The 17,025-nt window shown below is 52.8% G+C and overlaps 1 protein-coding gene and 1 non-coding gene across 3 annotated transcripts; both read right to left on the bottom strand.

The window, feature by feature from the left end:
* Positions 1–283: 283 nt before the first annotated feature.
* On the bottom strand, positions 284–15,200 carry PRRC2A (proline rich coiled-coil 2A). 2 transcript variants are annotated; one of them, XM_073225215.1, is made up of 32 exons: positions 14,990–15,199; positions 13,043–13,217; positions 12,368–12,545; positions 11,891–11,990; positions 11,718–11,790; positions 11,240–11,383; positions 10,807–10,958; positions 10,543–10,622; positions 10,249–10,391; positions 9,871–9,961; positions 9,544–9,760; positions 8,664–9,126; positions 8,019–8,209; positions 7,492–7,783; positions 6,921–7,131; positions 5,801–6,723; positions 4,882–5,356; positions 4,278–4,543; positions 3,948–4,078; positions 3,601–3,730; positions 3,428–3,513; positions 3,006–3,230; positions 2,714–2,854; positions 2,534–2,605; positions 2,246–2,413; positions 1,972–2,054; positions 1,581–1,791; positions 1,396–1,491; positions 1,040–1,252; positions 838–932; positions 635–725; positions 284–512 (listed from the first exon to the last, which is right to left on the bottom strand). In XM_073225215.1, the coding sequence occupies exons 2-32, from the start codon at positions 13,152–13,154 to the stop codon at positions 375–377; spliced, it is 5,991 nt and encodes a 1,996-aa protein (XP_073081316.1). In that variant the 5' UTR covers positions 13,155–13,217; positions 14,990–15,199; the 3' UTR covers positions 284–374. The 2 variants fall into 2 exon arrangements, with proteins under 2 accessions (XP_073081316.1, XP_017516991.3); XM_017661502.3 differs by having other exon boundaries at positions 4,882–6,723; positions 14,990–15,200.
* Positions 12,730–12,858, bottom strand: LOC118969964 (small nucleolar RNA SNORA38). Its single transcript, XR_005057783.1, has one exon. It is a non-coding gene; the product is annotated as a small nucleolar RNA SNORA38 (small nucleolar RNA).
* Positions 15,201–17,025: the final 1,825 nt, after the last annotated feature.

Raw genomic sequence — 17,025 nt, forward strand, 5'->3', positions numbered from 1 at the left:
TTTGCCCTGCAGAGCCCAGCTCTTTCAGCTCATAAAACCTTTAAGATACAATAAAGCAGTTAAATGCTCAGCTAGCCTGGTACACTGGGTTAAGTAACAGTTCCCTGGCTTAAACTCTACAGATCCCTTGGCACCATCCTATTATGACAGAAGAGACTGCCAACCAAAGAACCTATCTGCAAAATAATTTTGGGACATTTTTTTAATCCTTTTATTATTTTTTAACAAACAGCCCCAGGGATAGGGGACCAGGGGAGGGGTAAGAAGGGGAAGCGAGGCCCCGGCCCCACAACTCCTCCCCCCGCCCCCTCCCCCCTTATATATTTATAATCTATATACAAGCCCTGGGGGTGGGGAACAAGGGAACTACTCCCTCAGCGGGGTGGAGGCAACCCAGGCTCCTTGTCCCCTCGCGACCCAGGCTCCTCTGCATGTTGGGATGGCCCTTCTCGATGCGGCCCAGTCCATTCCCAAGGCTTTGGCATCCAGCGCAGGGCATCTGGTGGGGAAGCCTGGGGTACAGGTTCACATGGAAAAGTTAAAAGTCATACTGGAAAGCAAGGGATGGAAAAGATAGGAATTCTGCTGATAACTCTTGAATTCAGACTTGGGACCACAGGGGTTTCTCCTTCACCTGCTGGTAGAGGTCTATGCGCTGGGTGCGGAAGACTCCACCATAGGTGGAAGGTGGGGCCTTGAGACGGGTATTGAGGCCAGAGAAAGACCTAAAGGAGGAAGGATGTTTAGGATGAGCTTAAGCCCTTGCCTACAGGTCCCCAAAGTAACAAAGTCCCTGGGGCTGGGCAGTCTGCATCCCCATTCCCTTCTCTTTCTTGCCTTCCAACTGGGGGAGTACGTGATGACCCAGGTCCCCCAAGGCTGCTGCTCAGTTTTCGATAATCCTGGAACGGCTTTAGTTCCATTGGGTGCAGCTGAAAGAAGAAAATTCATGAGCCTCCTGCCTCTCAACCCATTCATTCTAAGATACTAAATCCCTTAACTCTTGGAGTTCCCTAGCACTTTAGTTCCTGTACCTTACCTCTGCTCGCCCCAAGCTCGGGGGGAAGGGCCTGGCAGGTGAAGGCAGCACCCGAGCAGCAGGAGCAGGTGGAGGCCGCACAGCCAGGCTCGGGGGCTGTAGAGTAGGGCCCAGAGGCAACAGAGAAAGGGGGGGTGGGGCAGAAGGTGGTGCTGGTGGCAGGGAACCAAAGTTCACCACAGACAGCTGTGAGTCCACCATGGGCAGAAGCATCTATAACAAGAAACATGGGGGTATGTGCTAGGGTAAAGAAAGAATGTCAGAAAACCAGGGCTAGAGTCAAAATGAGTAACAAAAAAAGCCAGAGGTGGAACAATGAAATTAGGATGAAGGGCAAGTATGAAGATAAAAGGTACCTGCTGGGCAGCAGCCCCTGAAGGGAGGAAGCCATTTTGGCCACCAGGTTGTAGAGTAGAATAAAAATCGGAGGGGGATGGCAGATCCTGGCGCACCTGTTGGGAGACGGAGAAATACATCAACTACCACAAAGTACTCTCCCCTGCCCCTAACGTACTAAGCTCAGCACCTGCCCACCTCTTACCTGAAGCAAGGGTGGGTCAGGCAAAGGGCTGGGGCAGAAAGCTGGAGAGTAGAGGAAAGAAGGGGGAGGGTAGAGAACTCCACCAGCTGGCAACTTCCCCAGTTCTGCTGCTTGCAGTGCTGAGAAATCCAGAAACTGGCCCTTGACAGCTACTCCAGAGAGCAGTGCCGAAGGGGGCGCTGGGCCTGGGGGGAGGTACAAGGGCTGTGATCTGAAAAGAAGTTGGAGCGAGGGGGTTAAGAGAGATCAGAAATCCAGAGTCATTTATTCCTTTAGTCTGAGTGATGCCCTAAGCCCACAAGCCTTTGGTACTTTACAGATATGTCTTCCCTTCCCTCTCCCATGAAAACAGCTCTATCCCTTTCTGAGATATACAGGCATCTAGTCTTACCTGTAAGGGTGCAGTGAGGGTGTCCCAGGGCGGAAGCCTCCACTGTTGGGATGTAACTGAGAGTCTATGGCTCTCCCTGAGACCTGCACAAGAGCAAGGCTAGAATAGCTCCAAATTTTCTGGTCAAGAAGAGCTCATCCACCCCACCCACAATAAAAGCAAAGAGAAAAATGAAATGACAAAGTATGTTGTTTTATAACTATACAACTTGGAAAAGGTTGATTGCAAGGGACAGCATGCATAAAGGGTTCATGGAATAGCAAGTAGGACCTACTTGAGAGCTTGGGGGCCCAGGGCTGCCATAGAAGACCTCAGAGTACAGGCGGTGGCCTGAGGAGCTGGGCTCTGGGCCACAGGGCTCAGAAACCAGGTTTTTGGACTGTGCTTCAACTGAGGCAGAAGCACTGGGGAGCAGCTCCCAGTCTCGTGATATGGGAATGGCCTGGGAATGAGAAGTCCTGTCAAGAGGGATGTTTGGACATCCTGGATGCCCAGGTCACTCCCAGCCCTCTTCTCCAGAAATCTAAGGGCTTTCCACGAAACTCTCAGTTCTCCCACTTACCTCAGTGACTGATGCTGTGAGCTCCTTCTCTGCTTTTAAACTGTCTCCTACCACTAGGCACAAGTCTGAGTCCTGGCAGGGGAGATTGTCCCATTGCTTATATACTTCCATGGCCCACCTCCAGTTCTCCCTTCTCTCTCCACCCAACCCAAGCACCCAGCAGCCCCAGCCCACACAGACCTTGTCACTGGTGCCAAACTGGACTGGGGGGCCAGCTCGATGAGACGGTCGGAGGGAGCCAGGTTCTGAGCCTCGGTCTGTACGCTGCAATCGTTCTGTGCCAATGGGGTCAGGGGGCAGAGGCTGCTCCCGGGACAGCTCCTGGGTTGGGAAACACGGTGAAGTGGGGTTGGGCAAGGGCAAGGGAAGCCCAAATCAGGGGATCCTCAAGGACACACAGGCAAGAAGACAAAGGTAGCATCAAGGTCAGACTCCCAAAACATGCCTCTTTCCTCTTTTCTTGGTCTCTTACCTTTCTGTCCCCATTGTGGGAGGCAGGTGGCCGTCTCCTAGGAGGTTCAGAGCCAGATGGACCCTCACCAGGAACAGCATTCAGAAGTGAGGGGCCTCCAGGCCGTTTGGGGGTCCCCTCTGCTGCCCCCTTGAGTCCTCCATCAGGGGAACTTCGCTGGCTGCAGGGACCTGATGACACCTGAGAATCTCCACTCAGGTCCACCCCACTGTCAGACTGACTCATCTGAGAGGAGTGGAGAAGGAGTCAGTTAAGTCAGGGCAGAAAGCACCCAATACGACTGATAAACACCAATGGACAAAATGAAGGAAGGGGCCACCTATGTAAAGGAAGAGCCCCAGATTCAACTGCTAACAGGTGGCAAAGTGTAACCTGTGTTCAGTCAAATCCCAGCTCCAACACTCCCTCCCATCCTCACGCACCTCTGTACCAGCCACATCTTCAAAAGGACTCAAGGGCTCCATCCAGGGCTCCATGGAGCCAGGCTGGTAACTCTTTCGGTTAGTGGCTGGGGAAGAGAAGACAGTTCCAAGGCCTGTGTCACGCTCTCAGCCCTCCACCGTAGCAGCCCTTCCCTCCACTGAGCTTTACTCACTAGTATGTAAACGATTCCAGATATGAGGGGTTAGGACCTCTGTTCCTGCATCTCTGGATTCTCCCTGAGGGTCTGGGTCCTCAGGCTTGGGGCCCAAGAATCCAGAGCTGTGAGAAGATGGCAAAGATTCCTGTAAGTGAGAAAGAACAAAGGACAACCGTCAATGAGAAGGGAACTGGGGAATGTAAAAAGCTGGGACAGAGTGAGGCACAAGGCAATGGAGGACAAGCAGTGACTATTGCTGAGAATTTGGGGTGTGAACACAGTATAGAAAAAGGAAAGAAAATAGAGAAAAACAAGACCCTTCAGGAGAGAGGTGAAGCACAATCTCAAGCCCTATCCCTTACCTCCTGCAGCAGCTCCGGTTTTCTGGGAGGCTGCTCCCGCCGTTTGGGGGGGAAGGGATTAACCCCAGCAGAGTCCAGGGGTGTCCTGCCCACCCCCCTCACCATCAGCCCTGGCTCCTCAGAGTGGTGGTCTGGGGAAAAGGGGAAATATGTCAGCATCTATCCTGCTCTGTCACTGACCCTAGCTCTTTCTCCTTCTTCTTCCTCCCAAACCTTCACCCTCGCTCAGTACAGACACCCAGCACCAAGGCCCCCAGGCAGACTCTTCTCCCTTCAGCACCTAACTTTCTGAGGCTGGAAACATTCCCACCCTTAGCCCCTCCAGCTTACCCGAATTCATGTTGTTGGTTCTCTGAGGGTTGTATCGGGTTGGGGTCCGAGGGGAAGGGCCTTGAGGGGCTTGGGGAGGCCCAGGCTTGAGCCTTGGGTGTCCCCCTGGTGCAGCTGCACTCCCTTGGCGGCTGCTGAGCTGGGCCAGAGCCTGTTGGATGCCAGCAGGGTTGCTGTGGATAACTTGGTCCAGGCGGAAGACAGCAGAACTGCTGGGGGGCGGGGGAGGCAGAGGAAGCCCAGGGGCACGCTCCTCTGGAGGACGGCTGAAGGAAACAGCAACAGGTCTCGTATTCACAAAATTGTTCCCTTTGCCCTACTAGTCAAATCTCTTCCAACCTGTCCTCTTCCATTAAAATCTAGGTGTTTTCAAGCACTTCTAAGGAATTGCATGTGCATATACTCCAGAGGGGAAAGCAACAGGGAATACATGGGCATTCCTCTCAACTGTTCTCCAGAAACTTCTCCTCCCTGTGGCTATTGTGGTGCCTAATAGCCTCTGATCCCAAACCCCACAGCACCCACTGTGCCTTTCCTCTCAGGTTTTTTTGTTCCCTCCCAACTTTATCCTTCAGAACAGACATCACACCCTCTCCATACCCACCTTCGATTCTTGGGAGAGGGCCAGCTCCTTTTGTCCCCTCGCCCTGGGCCAGTCCTCCCGCCAGGGCCCCCACCACCTCCACTGCTGCCGCCACCACTGCCAGTCTTGCTGCCGGGGCCTGGGCGCCGGTTCTGCCTGTCCATGCCTGGCCGCTGACTGGAGAAACTCCGCTTACTCAAATCCTTGGCTCTCTGGCTCAGCTCTCCACGGGACATGGCTGAAATGCCTGGTCCAGTTCCACCTCCACTGCCCCCAGGAATTCCCACAGCTTTGGGTGTCAGCAGTGCTGGTGGGGGAGCCTCCTTGTCCCCCCGGCGCTCACTGGTGAAGTCACTGCTCTCTGATGCAGTCTCCCATTCCTCATTGGCTTGGTCTGAATTTTGGTTCGACAGATCAGGAGACTTGGCAGCTGCCCGGCGAGGTGGTAGGGGCACTGTTGGGAGGGCCTCCTCTGGTCCAGTAGAGGCTAGAAGGGCTAGGGAAGAGGGTTTGCCTTCGGCCCCTCTGGCAGCATTCTCCCGTTCCTGCTTCAGCCTCCGGAAACGAGGCGGTTTGTCCTGCTGCTGAGCCCTCCCATGCCTCCTCCTTCGGGGCCTCTCCCCATCTTCCACACCCATGCCCACATTACTGCCTCCTCGGGCCATGGGGGACAGAGGCCCTGGGATTAACTTCTCTTTCAAAGGCTCCTTACTTGGTGGCAAAGGACCTATTGGGGGCTTTTTGGGAACCAAGGGGTTGTTTGGAGGGCTCCAGCCTGGGCAAATGGGTGGAGGGGGCCGCCCTCCCCCTCGGCCCCTACGGGATGGCACCCCTCTGGGAGTGAAGACTCGTCCACCTCTGGTGGTGGAAAAGCGGGCTGGGGCTGGTGAAGGGGGGTCTCCTGAGGGTGGAGGGGCAAGAGGGACCTGGTTGAGCACACCTTCCTTGGGTGGGGGGGCCTCTTTGTCTGAGGGGGTCAGATCGCTCTCATGGGTCTCACTGCCCGTTTCTGAGCCACGCTGTCGACGCCGCTTGGGGATTTCTTCATATTCTGAACCCTCGCTTCGTGTTTCACTGGCAGTACGGCCTCGAGGAGCAGGATGGTTTGGGATCCCTGCCCCACCTCCACGCCCATCATCCCCACGGAACTCTCGGTAACTGCGGAATTCTCGGCTTCTGACTCCCCGACCCCGACCCCCATAGGTTCCCCGAAAACCCCTCCCTCTGGCAAAATACTCTCCTCGACCCCGACCCCGGCAAGAGGTAGGACCCACTCTTTCATAGGAGTAGTCCCTCCGCAGCCTTGGGGCAGGGGAAAGATTCCCACTGGGTGGGGTGTCCTTGGGGCCCCCTATCTTCCCCTTTGCCATCCTGAGTGGGTCTGGCTTTGGGGCCTTGGGGGTTTCATCGCCCTGTTCAAGGGGCTTGGGAGGCAGCTCTTCAACTTTCGTTGGTGGTGGGGGTTTCTTTATAGGCCCAGCCCGGCGGGGAGGAGCCCCTGGGTCCTCTGGAGGAATTCCACGACGACTGCTGCCTGGGCGAGGGCCCCAGCGAGTCTCTGTGCGGCTTTCTCTGCGAGGTGGGGGAGGGCCTTGGCCTCCAACTCCGCGGGTGGGCTTTCGGCTGGCTTCTGGCCCTATGAGCTGTGGAACCTCCTCCTTGGGGGTTTCCTTCTTGGGTGGAGGAGCTTGTATCTTGGCTGCCTCATCACTGCCTGGGGGCCAGGGGAGTGGACGGGGCCCTGGGGAGGCTGACTCCTCCAGAGGGAAACGAGGGACTGGGGGCCCAGGGGCTCCATTCTCAGGAAAGCCTGGATAACTGGCCAGATAGGGTGGTGGGGGAGGTACTGGAGGGGTCTCACTCCTGAAGAGGGAGACAGAAAAGAATGAGAGTAAATGTCTCAGGGTGAGAAAAACTGGAACTAGGTAGGGAAAGGATACACTTTATCATGACCTAGATATTACTTTCATATTTATTCCTATCACCTCACCAAAAATCCTTTCCTCCTAGCCTAGATCCTTGCAGTAAGAACTCACCCATTTCTTACTACTCAGACTCACCTCATCCCCTTGTCATCCTCCTCAGCAGCCTGGCGCAGTGGTGAGGTGAGCGGGCGGGGATCAGTGGGTGTGGTGGTGAAGACATCTCCCACCCAGGCTAACTTTGGATCCACTGGGGGGGTGCCCCGATCCCGTAAGAGGGGAGGTGCATGGCGCTCAAATGGCTCTGAGCTTGAGCCCCCACTGTCTGAGCGCTCCCGGGGAACCAGACCTGAGTAAATGAGGGATGAAAAAGAATCCTTTATGTGATGGGTCCTCTGGCCCAAAAAGCATCTCCTCAATCAGCCAACACCACATCTCTTACCCTCCATAAATCTGTGCCTTGCCTATTGTCCTATAACAGGGTTATCTACTCAGCTCCAGATAAATCAATCTCCCAAATAAATCCGGGTCAACGAGGGACCACTTTTTATCCCTCCCACAAACCAATTCCGCAGTGAAGAACTATCAGAGCAGGGCTAAGCACATCCTTCTCCCTTTACTGGTGGCCCTGCATCCCCACAGCAAGATGCCATACCCACTTCCTGGGCCTGTGGGGTCTCCTGCTGCCCACCCGCCTCTGGCCCCTTACCAGAGGGGTGCACACCAGGAGGATAGAAGTCCAGAGGGGGCCGGCCCTGGAGGAGCCGGGGATCCACATAAGGAGGAATCATCATCCAGCGGGGGTCAAAGTTCATCGGGGGCATGGGTGGCGGCCGGCCCAGAGCACCTGGGTACAGGGTCTTGGGGGGCGGTGGGGGAGCCTGTGGTGCTGGCACAGCCCCCAGGGCCACAGGCTGCGGCGGCGACGGGGGCACTGGGGCTGGCGGGGCAGGGCCCTGCTGCTGCTGCCACTGCTGCTGCTGTTGCTTCAAAAGCTGCTCCTGCGAGACATCAGGGGCTGGGACAGAGGTGCCACAGCTCCCCACTCCCACCCAAAAGGAAGGAACCAGCAAAGAAAAAAAGTTGATACGCAGATGTGATGACTACCAGGCCTAGATGGAAATTAGGGTGATCCAATACAGACACACCTGATGAGGAAACCAGAAGGTAGCTTACAGACAGGTAGCCCTTGAAGCAGGAGCCACGGCCCTCAGGAGGGAAGTAACTCAACCTCACCTGCTGCTGCCGCTGGAAACGAGGTGGCAATGACTTCTGGTATTTAGGGTACCCCAAGCCCTGGCTTGGGGGCTGCCGGGTGGGACCAACCCCATCACCCTTGGGTTCCACCTTTGGGGCTGGTGGTATGGCAGGAGAAGTAACCTCTTCGAGTGGTTCAGGACACTCTTTTGAGGGCAGCTGGGGTTCCACTGTGTCAAAGAAAAAAACAGCAGAGTGACCTAGTCTACCAACAAGTATTTTAGAACAGTCCCAAAATTTCAGCTCTCACCCACCTCTAGCTCCCTCACTAAAGAGTAAGCCCTTACCATTTAAAAACCCATGAAAACACTTCATGGCCTCTCAAGAGGCAATGGTGGTGGCATTTACTTCCCACAAAGCCACCCAAACAAGACACTTTCTTCATCCTTGTTCCACACAGGGCCTACACAAAGTGGTCTCAGATCACTGCTTGTTCCATCAACTCCTGTAGTAGAACCTGCCCCCTTGGAAATCCATACAAGCAAAAGGGCCCCATTCCCCTACCAAGGACGGTCCAATGAACCAAAACCACTGACTTCTACCTCATTTATTCCCATCCTTACTACCCTCACCCTCAACCCAAGCAGAGACCTGAGCCTGGCGGTACCATCCCCGCCTCCATACCTGGGCTGGCGTCGAAGCTGCCACTGCTGGCGCTACTGGCACTGCCGCCACCACTCACCAGGGCAGGGGCCGGAGCCACACCTGCAGCAGGGACAGACTGGGCAGGAGCTGCCTGTGCTGGCTCTTCCGGCTCTTTTTCTGGTGTTGGGGCCGGTACCGGTGGAGGAGCTGGAGGTGTGGGGAGTTCTTTGGGGACTGCAAGTGGTGGAGCTGGGACAGGAGGGGCAGCAGGCTCTGCTTTGAGCCGCTTGTCGGGTGCCCCAAACTTCTCATCAAGTCGCTTGAGCTTCTCAGCACAGGCTGCCCGGCGTTCCTCCTGCATGCGGCGCTCCTCTTCTTCTCGCCTCCGTCGGGCCCGCTCCACAGCCAGTGAAATCTCAGATGATGACTGCTTCCTCCGCTGCCGCCATGCCTCATCCTCATCTTCCGGTGCTGGGGGTTTGCAGGGAGGGCCCCCACGGTCCTGTCAGTGGACAGACCCAGCAGGGCCAGAGGTGTCAGTTGTTATGTTTCTTCTGATCTCTCTCACAGACTGTCTCTAGCCATAGATGCTAAGAACCAGGCTTCTGGTTGTGGCCTCTCTGGGTCAGGATAAACTCATCATCTAGTCTTCTTATTACTTGTCTCTTCTCTCCCTTCAGTGACCCAAACATCCAGATCTCCTGTTCTTCCACACTAGCATCCTTCCCCATTTTTTTTTTACCCAGATGCTCTTACAACCAAGGATGTTACAAACCTTTTCAGAGATCTCCAAAGCTCTATGCTTCTTGTAGCCCATTTTCAGCCCTCCCTCCAGCTTCTCCTACTACTACTGCTTCAGTTACTCAGCTGGCACTAATCTCCCACAACTGACCCTCAATCCCTAATTGTAGACACTCACTGGGTAGTCCCCAGGGGTGCTCCAGTTCCCGGCAGGGCCCCGGTGCAGTGGGGGTTGGGGAGGCTTTGGGGCAGGAGGCCCAGGCTCTGTCTCTGGAGGCTGAGAGGTCTCTGCCCAGGCTGTCTTAGGAGGGGGTGGTTCGTTGCTGGGGGAGTTGTCCTTTTTGCCATCTGCTTCAGGGGGCTGCTCCTCACCAACAGCTGACTGGGACTCCTTGCTGTGAACAGACAACAGTGGAATTAAAATCAGCTGCAACCCAGCTCCTTTCTGGGTATGTTACCACTAAAGAAACTGAGCCTCTCCTCTCCCCAGAGGGCCCTAACTCACTGGCCCTCAGCTCCCTCCTCATCGGATTCTCGCCCATCTTCCTCATCACTGAACTTGAGCTTTTCAGTGTAGTCGACCTCCTCATGAGCCCCTGAAGGAAAAAGTCAAGAGTATTAACCCAAGCGTTGGGCTCTCCAATCTCAGTTATCTTCTGGAACACAAGAAGTGGTGTGGAACTATGCAATGGGAAGCACAACCCCTGCCCACCCCCAGCTTAAGTCTAGATTCATTATGGATCTTTTCACTCTCATTCCTCTCATTTCCTTACAGGACTTACCCTTTCTCCATTTATCTCCCCTTTCCCAACCAACCCCATGTTTTCCTCATCAGATTTTTGCCTTTTCAGACCAAAATGCTTGATTCTTAATATCCACTTACCGGCCCAGCCATCATCATTTTCCTGGTCTAACTGGTCAAACTCTTTGAGATTATCCTCTTTAAGAATGGAAGGACGACCCACAGGTTCTACGAGGCGCATTGGCGGCCCTGAGCTCCGGGGGCCTGCCGCACGAGGGAAACGGCTAGATGTGAAAAGACAAAAGGGAGAAGAGAGGTAAGAGATGGCATGTTGTATAACCACATATAAGACTTAGCCTCCTGGCTAGAATACCATCTCTTCTCCCAATAAGCTTCCTCTGTCCTCAGTCACAAACCCAGACCTGGATTACTCACCTAGGTCCATCAGGAGTTGGGTACCGGTAAGGCCCCTGGGGTCCATAGGGCGGAGGAAATGGGAGATATGGGGGGTACATCTGCAGAAAGGACCAATGGTAGCTGCTCAGATGGATGGTCTGAACAGCCTGCCAGCTCCCTAAACCTATTGTTCTCCCTCACTGTCATAAATCCCTGCTTTCTAGCTTTCCTCTCTAGAGACAAAATTTTCCTCATGCTCTAGTCTCAAACACAACCACTCCAAAATAAGATATCCAAACTCACGAAGGGCGGCATCATTCCGCGGTAGGGAGGGAACTGGGGTGGGTCTGAAGGCTGAAGCCCCCCTCGGGGATCATGGCCATGATGAAGTTTGGAGTCTGGGCCTTCCAGCTCATCGGGGCCACGCCCACCTCCATCCCTCCAAGTTGTAGAATCTGTATTTTGGAAAAAGCAGAGATGAACAAAGCTGAAAATGAGGGGGGAAGAAGGTAAATAAACCAGCACTTGGCTCAGTGATGGAATAAGAAAATGTCCTGACGAAAAGGTACCATTCACTCACTCAAGTCACTCACTCACAAATGGTAGCCACTTACTTTGGGGGCGGAAGAAGGTAAATAAACCAGCACTTGGCTCAGTGATGGAATAAGGAAATGTCCTGACGAAAAGGTACCACTCACTCACTCAACTCACTCACTCACAAATGGTAGCCACTCACTTTGGGGGCGGAGGCTTGGTCCGGGCCCAGACGACTGTTCGGCAGACTCCCTTTCCTTGGCAGCCTTGTCCTGGTCGCCAGCCGCCTGCAGGGTCGGAAATTCCTCTCGAGAGAATCGTGACAGTAGGCTTGATGCCCTTCCACCTGTTGGTGTTATGGTGCAGAGTTGGAAACCAAAGTACACTTAGTTAGGATGAACCATAAGAGTGGAAGGCTCTGACAGGGACCAGATCATCAAGTTACGCCTTCAAACTCATCCTCTACATGTTAGGCATTCATTGCCCCAGAAAACAAGATCAGTTCTGGGATACCCTCCTTAGCCTCATGTTAAGACCAAGACAAACTTGCTCATGTATACCATGAAACTGAATTTAGCCAGTTTAGCCAGAGGACTGAGGACATGTCACTGAAGGTACAAGGCAGGACTCCTGCCTACCAGAGTGCCCAAAAAAAGCGCTCCTAACAGTCCTGAACTCACCATCTCCATGTGCTCCATGGGTGACGCTGGCTTGTGCCCAGGACTTTACCCCGCTTGGAACCGAAGGAGCGTTCTGGGAAGCAGAGAGATAATAAAATGGTGATGTGGGTCGAGGAGTAGGTTTCAGCCGTTTTCCTTCTCTCCCTTCCAGTATCATCCAGTACTTCAGATACCTCTGGGGCTGCTGGGGGTCGTTTCGGTTGGTTGGAGGCAGGCGTCTGTGAAGCCGGCAGTGGCTGCGATTCCGGCGGCTGAGCGGTTGAGGCATCGGAACTGAAGGAATAGCAGCAGCATTGGAAGGTTATCAGAGCCTGAGAAGCCTCCCCTACTTCTTCAACTGATAGAGGATAGGAACTGAACCCAGGCCTATCCACTGCGTACAAATGTTAGGACAAAATACTATAACCTCCTCAGCCTGCATAAGCTGTCATCTGTTTCTTCCTGCTTTCTTCCTATCTGACAGAAAACTAAAAGTACCATCTAATAAGTACCATCTAACCATCTGCCATCTAACAAGAGTCCTGATAGGCAGTAAAAGGGCTTCCCACTTTGTTTCTGGCTCTTAAGTGGCTGGGCTAGACCAATCCCCAATTAATACTGAAGCTCAAAGTTGAAACACACTTCACTCCAAGCCCCCCAAGAATGTCTACCTCTTGGGGTCGGACTGCTCCTGTTTGCTTGCCCATCCTGTTCCGTCTTTCGGCACTAGTGAGACGTTGGGGTCATTGCCTTTGTTCTCGGCTTTCAGGCTTGGAAGGTTAGCTGGGGGTGGCATACGCCGGGCAATGGCAACTTTCCCAAGACTCTGCAGGCCATGGCGAGGGGCAACTGGAGAAAAGGTGGAAAGAGGATGAAAAATGCTTTACTTGGGAGATCTGACAGCATTCTACACTACACCACATTTAGACATCCTTGGTATCTTATTACCAAACTTCTCTTAAAACTATCCCTTCTGCCTTTGGCAATCTGTGAAATCCTATTAGAAAGGCTGAACTGCATTACATTCAAAATTCTATGTGGGATGGTTGATCTTGAGCCTGCAGGGAGCAAGCTGGCTCCAGACTTATCCAAGTCCTTATTTCTTTGCCTCCAATTCTTACGTGTTCAGAGACAGACCCACAGACACGCCTTTGTAGGAGGGTAACTGGTGCTCACCCAAAGCCCAGTGTCCTATACACGACCCAAGATAAAGTTGGAAAGCCTCTAGTGTTCCACTAGTCATTTGCTATCTGTACTAAAGCCACGTTCCCTCAACAAGCTCTAAAACACATGCCTCATTCATGTCTAGGCTCCAATAATTAGGAGCATCTTTGTAGGACCCTCACCAGCAGGTTTCTGGATCTCTAAGGACTTGCCCTTATATGTATCAAACAGGTTGAGCGAGGAATACTTCTTTCCATCCTTCCCCTTGGCAGTCGGCCCCGAGCGATCGGACATTGCGCTGGAAGCTCATTGAGTACGTTGGGTCCTGCAGGCACCTCCCCCAAAACGTGCCGGAGCCTGTGGGCCAGACACCAGCTATTTCAGTCTCTGCTCCCTTTACAGACTCCCAACACTAGCCTAGGCGTTCCCTTTCATTCTCATTAGGGGCCCATAAGGGCCTCTGATGTCTTTTCTTCCAGCCTATTCTAACTCCCCAGTCCCTTTAAGCAATCTACTCACCTTCCACAGCCCAAATGCCATGTTCCGTCTTCCTCCCACCCCGCCTCTTGCCAATGAAATCCAAGTAAAAATCTAGTATCCTCCTGGTATAAACTCTCCCCTTTGTAATAGTCTATAAAGGATAAGAATAAGAGTCTCTTCATTCTACCCACAAGTAATAATCTCCTCTGTCTCCACCAAAATCATTTCAGAGACCTACAATAAGACGGCAAGTTCAAACCCTGGAGAAAACCAAAGAGGCACACAGCTCCATTGTGCAAGGACCAGAGCTTCACATCCCCTATTAGACACCAGCTCCCTAACTGAACCCCAGGGCCCTGTGCCCCAAGTTCCATTCCCAGCAGTCTCACTCCCATTTGGGGAGGTTTGCAAGAAGGTATGCTGGGAATTTAAGGATTTTATGAGGTTGCTCAGCCAGCCTGGGAGATGGTGGCAGAGAATTCCTCATGGAACAATCAAGGCTCTACATACATACTTCCCCAAGTATTTAGAATACCCCAATACACTTGTCTCCATCCCAGCTCCTGGAAGACAGTCTTGTCTCCAGATAATACTGGTAGGCCTTGGCTTCACTTACATAGATGTGGGACCAAGCATTGTGGTACCACTTCAAGAGCACCTGTTACCATGAGGTCAAGGCCAGAACCATCTTCATTTTCTTACACTTGGTAAGAATGGGTAGGGTCCATGAGCAATAATTTATTTCCCTAATACTCCACGCTAACCAAACTCTGCATCATCAGTTGGTTCCTGAGTGACCAGGCATTCACTTATAGGCGGGGAATGGTGTAAAGAGATGTGAGGTGGTGGAAAAGCCATACAGGACCAGGATAGAAACTAAGATGGGGAGAACTTTAAGGTATGTTTGATGAGGGAATGGGGGATGCTTTGCAGATGTCTGAGACAAATCTTTGAAAATATAAGAAAAAAGGACACTGAGTCGTGATGAAGCTATCACTAATAAAATATGAAAGCAGGTGGGAAATACTACACATAAGTAAGAATGGTTAGGAAAAGAAGCACAGTAAGGAGGTATGTCAGACCCAGGAAGAAAGAGAGGGAGTAAGAAAAATGAAAAAGCAGAGGGTCTGAGCAACGTAACAAGCAAAGATGCGGGGTAATAGGGTTCCACAGGGGGAGTGATGAGACGCAAAGAAGGCCGTCAAGAAGCGGGGACTCTACCGCTGGGTGATGGGAGGGGATCCAATATGGAGGAAAAGATACTCTCCGAAGAGAACCGTCGGGCGCGGCCCACCCGAGCGGCGGCAGGAAAAGGGGGCCCACAGAGAAGGGTAAAACACCAGGAGCGCAGCGCTGGGTGCAAAGTTCGGCCCGGGAGTGGGGGGTTCGCCCCACGAAACCAGAAAAGTAGGTGGGGTGGGGCAGGCTACAGACTCTTTTGAGACAGCGGCTGGAGATGCGGGCCCCAAGCTGGGGGTATCGGAGGGGGAGGGGCAGGCAGGCCCCGACAGCAGGAGGACAAAATGGCGGCGGCTAATGGCAGCTTCACCTCCCCCGGGCCCGCCGCCGCCGCCGCCGCCGCCGCCGCCGCCGCCGCCAGCGCTCCCGCGCCGGAAAAGGACGTTAGCACTCGGCTTGCTCAGACTCACCTGGCCGGGTTCGCGGGGATCCGGGACCGGGGCCTAAGGGTTCCCCGGGGTGGGATGGCGGTGGGGCGGGGGCGGATGGCGGCGGATGGCGCCGGGCTCGGCTCCTCCCGTCTCCCTCGCTCGCTCCGCGGCTGAGCTACGACTAACGGCCCATCCGGGCAACCGCCGCCCCCGGGAGCGCCCCCCCGACTCCCGCCTCCCTCCGCGCAAGATACGAGCCTTAATTTGCATAAGGGGCGGGGCACTTTATACCCTATCCCTTTATTTCCAGGGCTGTCCTTATTAGAAAAAGCTGGGCGTGCAGAGCAGGCATAGAGTATTTGCATAAAAAGGAGGGACTTACGGGAGCTACTTAGCCGGTTGGCTGAAGAGGCGGTCCCCGGGGTCAGCCGTTGAGTTGCGTAGGGGGGCGGGAATGCGGCTCCTGTCGGCCGGGCGGTTGGGGCATAGAATTTGCACGACGAATGGCGGGGAGGAGGCGGAGCGTGCGTCGTGCGTTCGTGTAAAGATGGAAACGGAGAGACGTAGGGACGCTGAGAGTGAAAGGAAACGATGCAAAGCCCGTCAGGGTTTCAGCGGAGGAGACGGAAGAAAAGGCGGGGCGGAAGAAATTAGCAGCTGGAGGGCGGAGCTTTCTTAACCGAGGAAGAATCTCAACTCACGCATCCCTTCGCGAGAGGTGAAAGCATTAGGGGGGCGGGGCTTCCATTTATTAAATCACGTCGTGAAAATGAGGTGGATAGACAGTCCAAACCAAGGGTCCAAGGGAGTGTGTCTTCAGCATCATGCAGCATAGGCATTCTTCGGGGGTAGTTCTGCTGATTTGCATAATGAATGCAGGTTATTTGAATAGGAATGACCTGTTCATCCAAATATCGGCAACCAATGACTAAGCCGGACATTTAGTCTTACAACCTGTTATTGTCCTGAATATCTTTGTGTACTTGTTATTGGCAGTTTGTATTCTCTTCACAATGGGTTTCATTCTACGAAATGTGCTAGTTTCCCTTCTTTGTCTATTACTCTCCAGTTATTCCGCTCCAATCAGACCTACTGCCCTTTCCAATCAGACCTACTGTTTTGAAAGCGCCGGATATGTCCATAGAATGTTGCAGAATTAGAGGAATAACAGCCCGTGCCTGGGGAGGTTCAGAAATGCCTCTAGAAAAACTGTGACTCTTAGGAACAGATGTGAAGACTTAATACTTAGCCAAGTTTGAGGAGAGGGTGCACATCTAAGGCCTAGTGAACTAATGAGCAGAAGCCTGGTTCTGGGGACCCCTACCTGGAGGGATGTGGCTAAATAAAGGGACTGTTTGTTCATTATGGAAAATAAAAGCAAAAAAATTAGCAAGAATCAGATTAGAATTTTATCTTAAGGCTCATTAAGATACTTGAGATGATTAAAAAAAAATATTCTCTTGTTCGATGCCCTCTCAAAAAAAAAAAAAATTATAGCTGGAAAAAAAAGTGAATTGGCTGAACCCTTGAAATTTAATCAAAATCGCCCCATGCTGCTGAGCATAAAACTGTTTTACCGTTTTCCTTCTTAGTATTGTAAGGTGTAAAAACGCAGTCAGTACAACTGCTGTTAAAACTGACTGCATATGACATCTCAGCAAAAACTCTCTTCTCAGAATTCATATTTAAGATGGGAATCACTGAAAGATTTCGTAAAGATAATTTTTTGACATGCAGACACTGGGTATATGCATTGGCTTTTTCCATAAACCTGCCATAACGTCATCTTGACTATGCTTTCAGGCCTGAATATTGTGATCAGTATCAAGTATAAAAATGTATTTTTAATAGCAGTGATGTACATGTAGTGGCTAAGACCACAGGTTTCAGAGAGAGAGAGCACTGGGTTCACATCACACACTTCCATTCCTTAATGCCAGGGCACCTCAGGAAATTAATTAACCTCACTGGGCATGTGATTCCCTCCATGGTAACATAGGGAGAGTAAAACCCACCTTCCTTGGTAAAATGATTATGAGGATTAAAGTAAACAATACATTGAAAATGCCTCGACA

The sequence above is a fragment of the Manis javanica genome, chromosome 16 (genome assembly GCF_040802235.1).
Source record: "Manis javanica isolate MJ-LG chromosome 16, MJ_LKY, whole genome shotgun sequence".
In the NCBI taxonomy this organism is placed as follows: Eukaryota; Metazoa; Chordata; class Mammalia; order Pholidota; family Manidae; genus Manis; species Manis javanica.

What these genes read in the sequence shown, in the direction of transcription:
- PRRC2A (XM_017661502.3), bottom strand. Translation starts at nt 13,154, where the DNA reads ATGTCCGATCGCTCGGGGCCGACTGCCAAGGGGAAGGATGGAAAGAAG. An exon ending in GAGGATGACAAGGGGATGAG is followed by an intron (nt 6,724 to 6,920) that starts GTGAGTCTGAGT and finishes CTCCCTCTTCAG; the next exon opens with GAGTGAGACCCCTCCAGTAC. An exon ending in CCCTCTCCCAAGAATCGAAG is followed by an intron (nt 4,544 to 4,881) that starts GTGGGTATGGAG and finishes TGTTTCCTTCAG; the next exon opens with CCGTCCTCCAGAGGAGCGTG.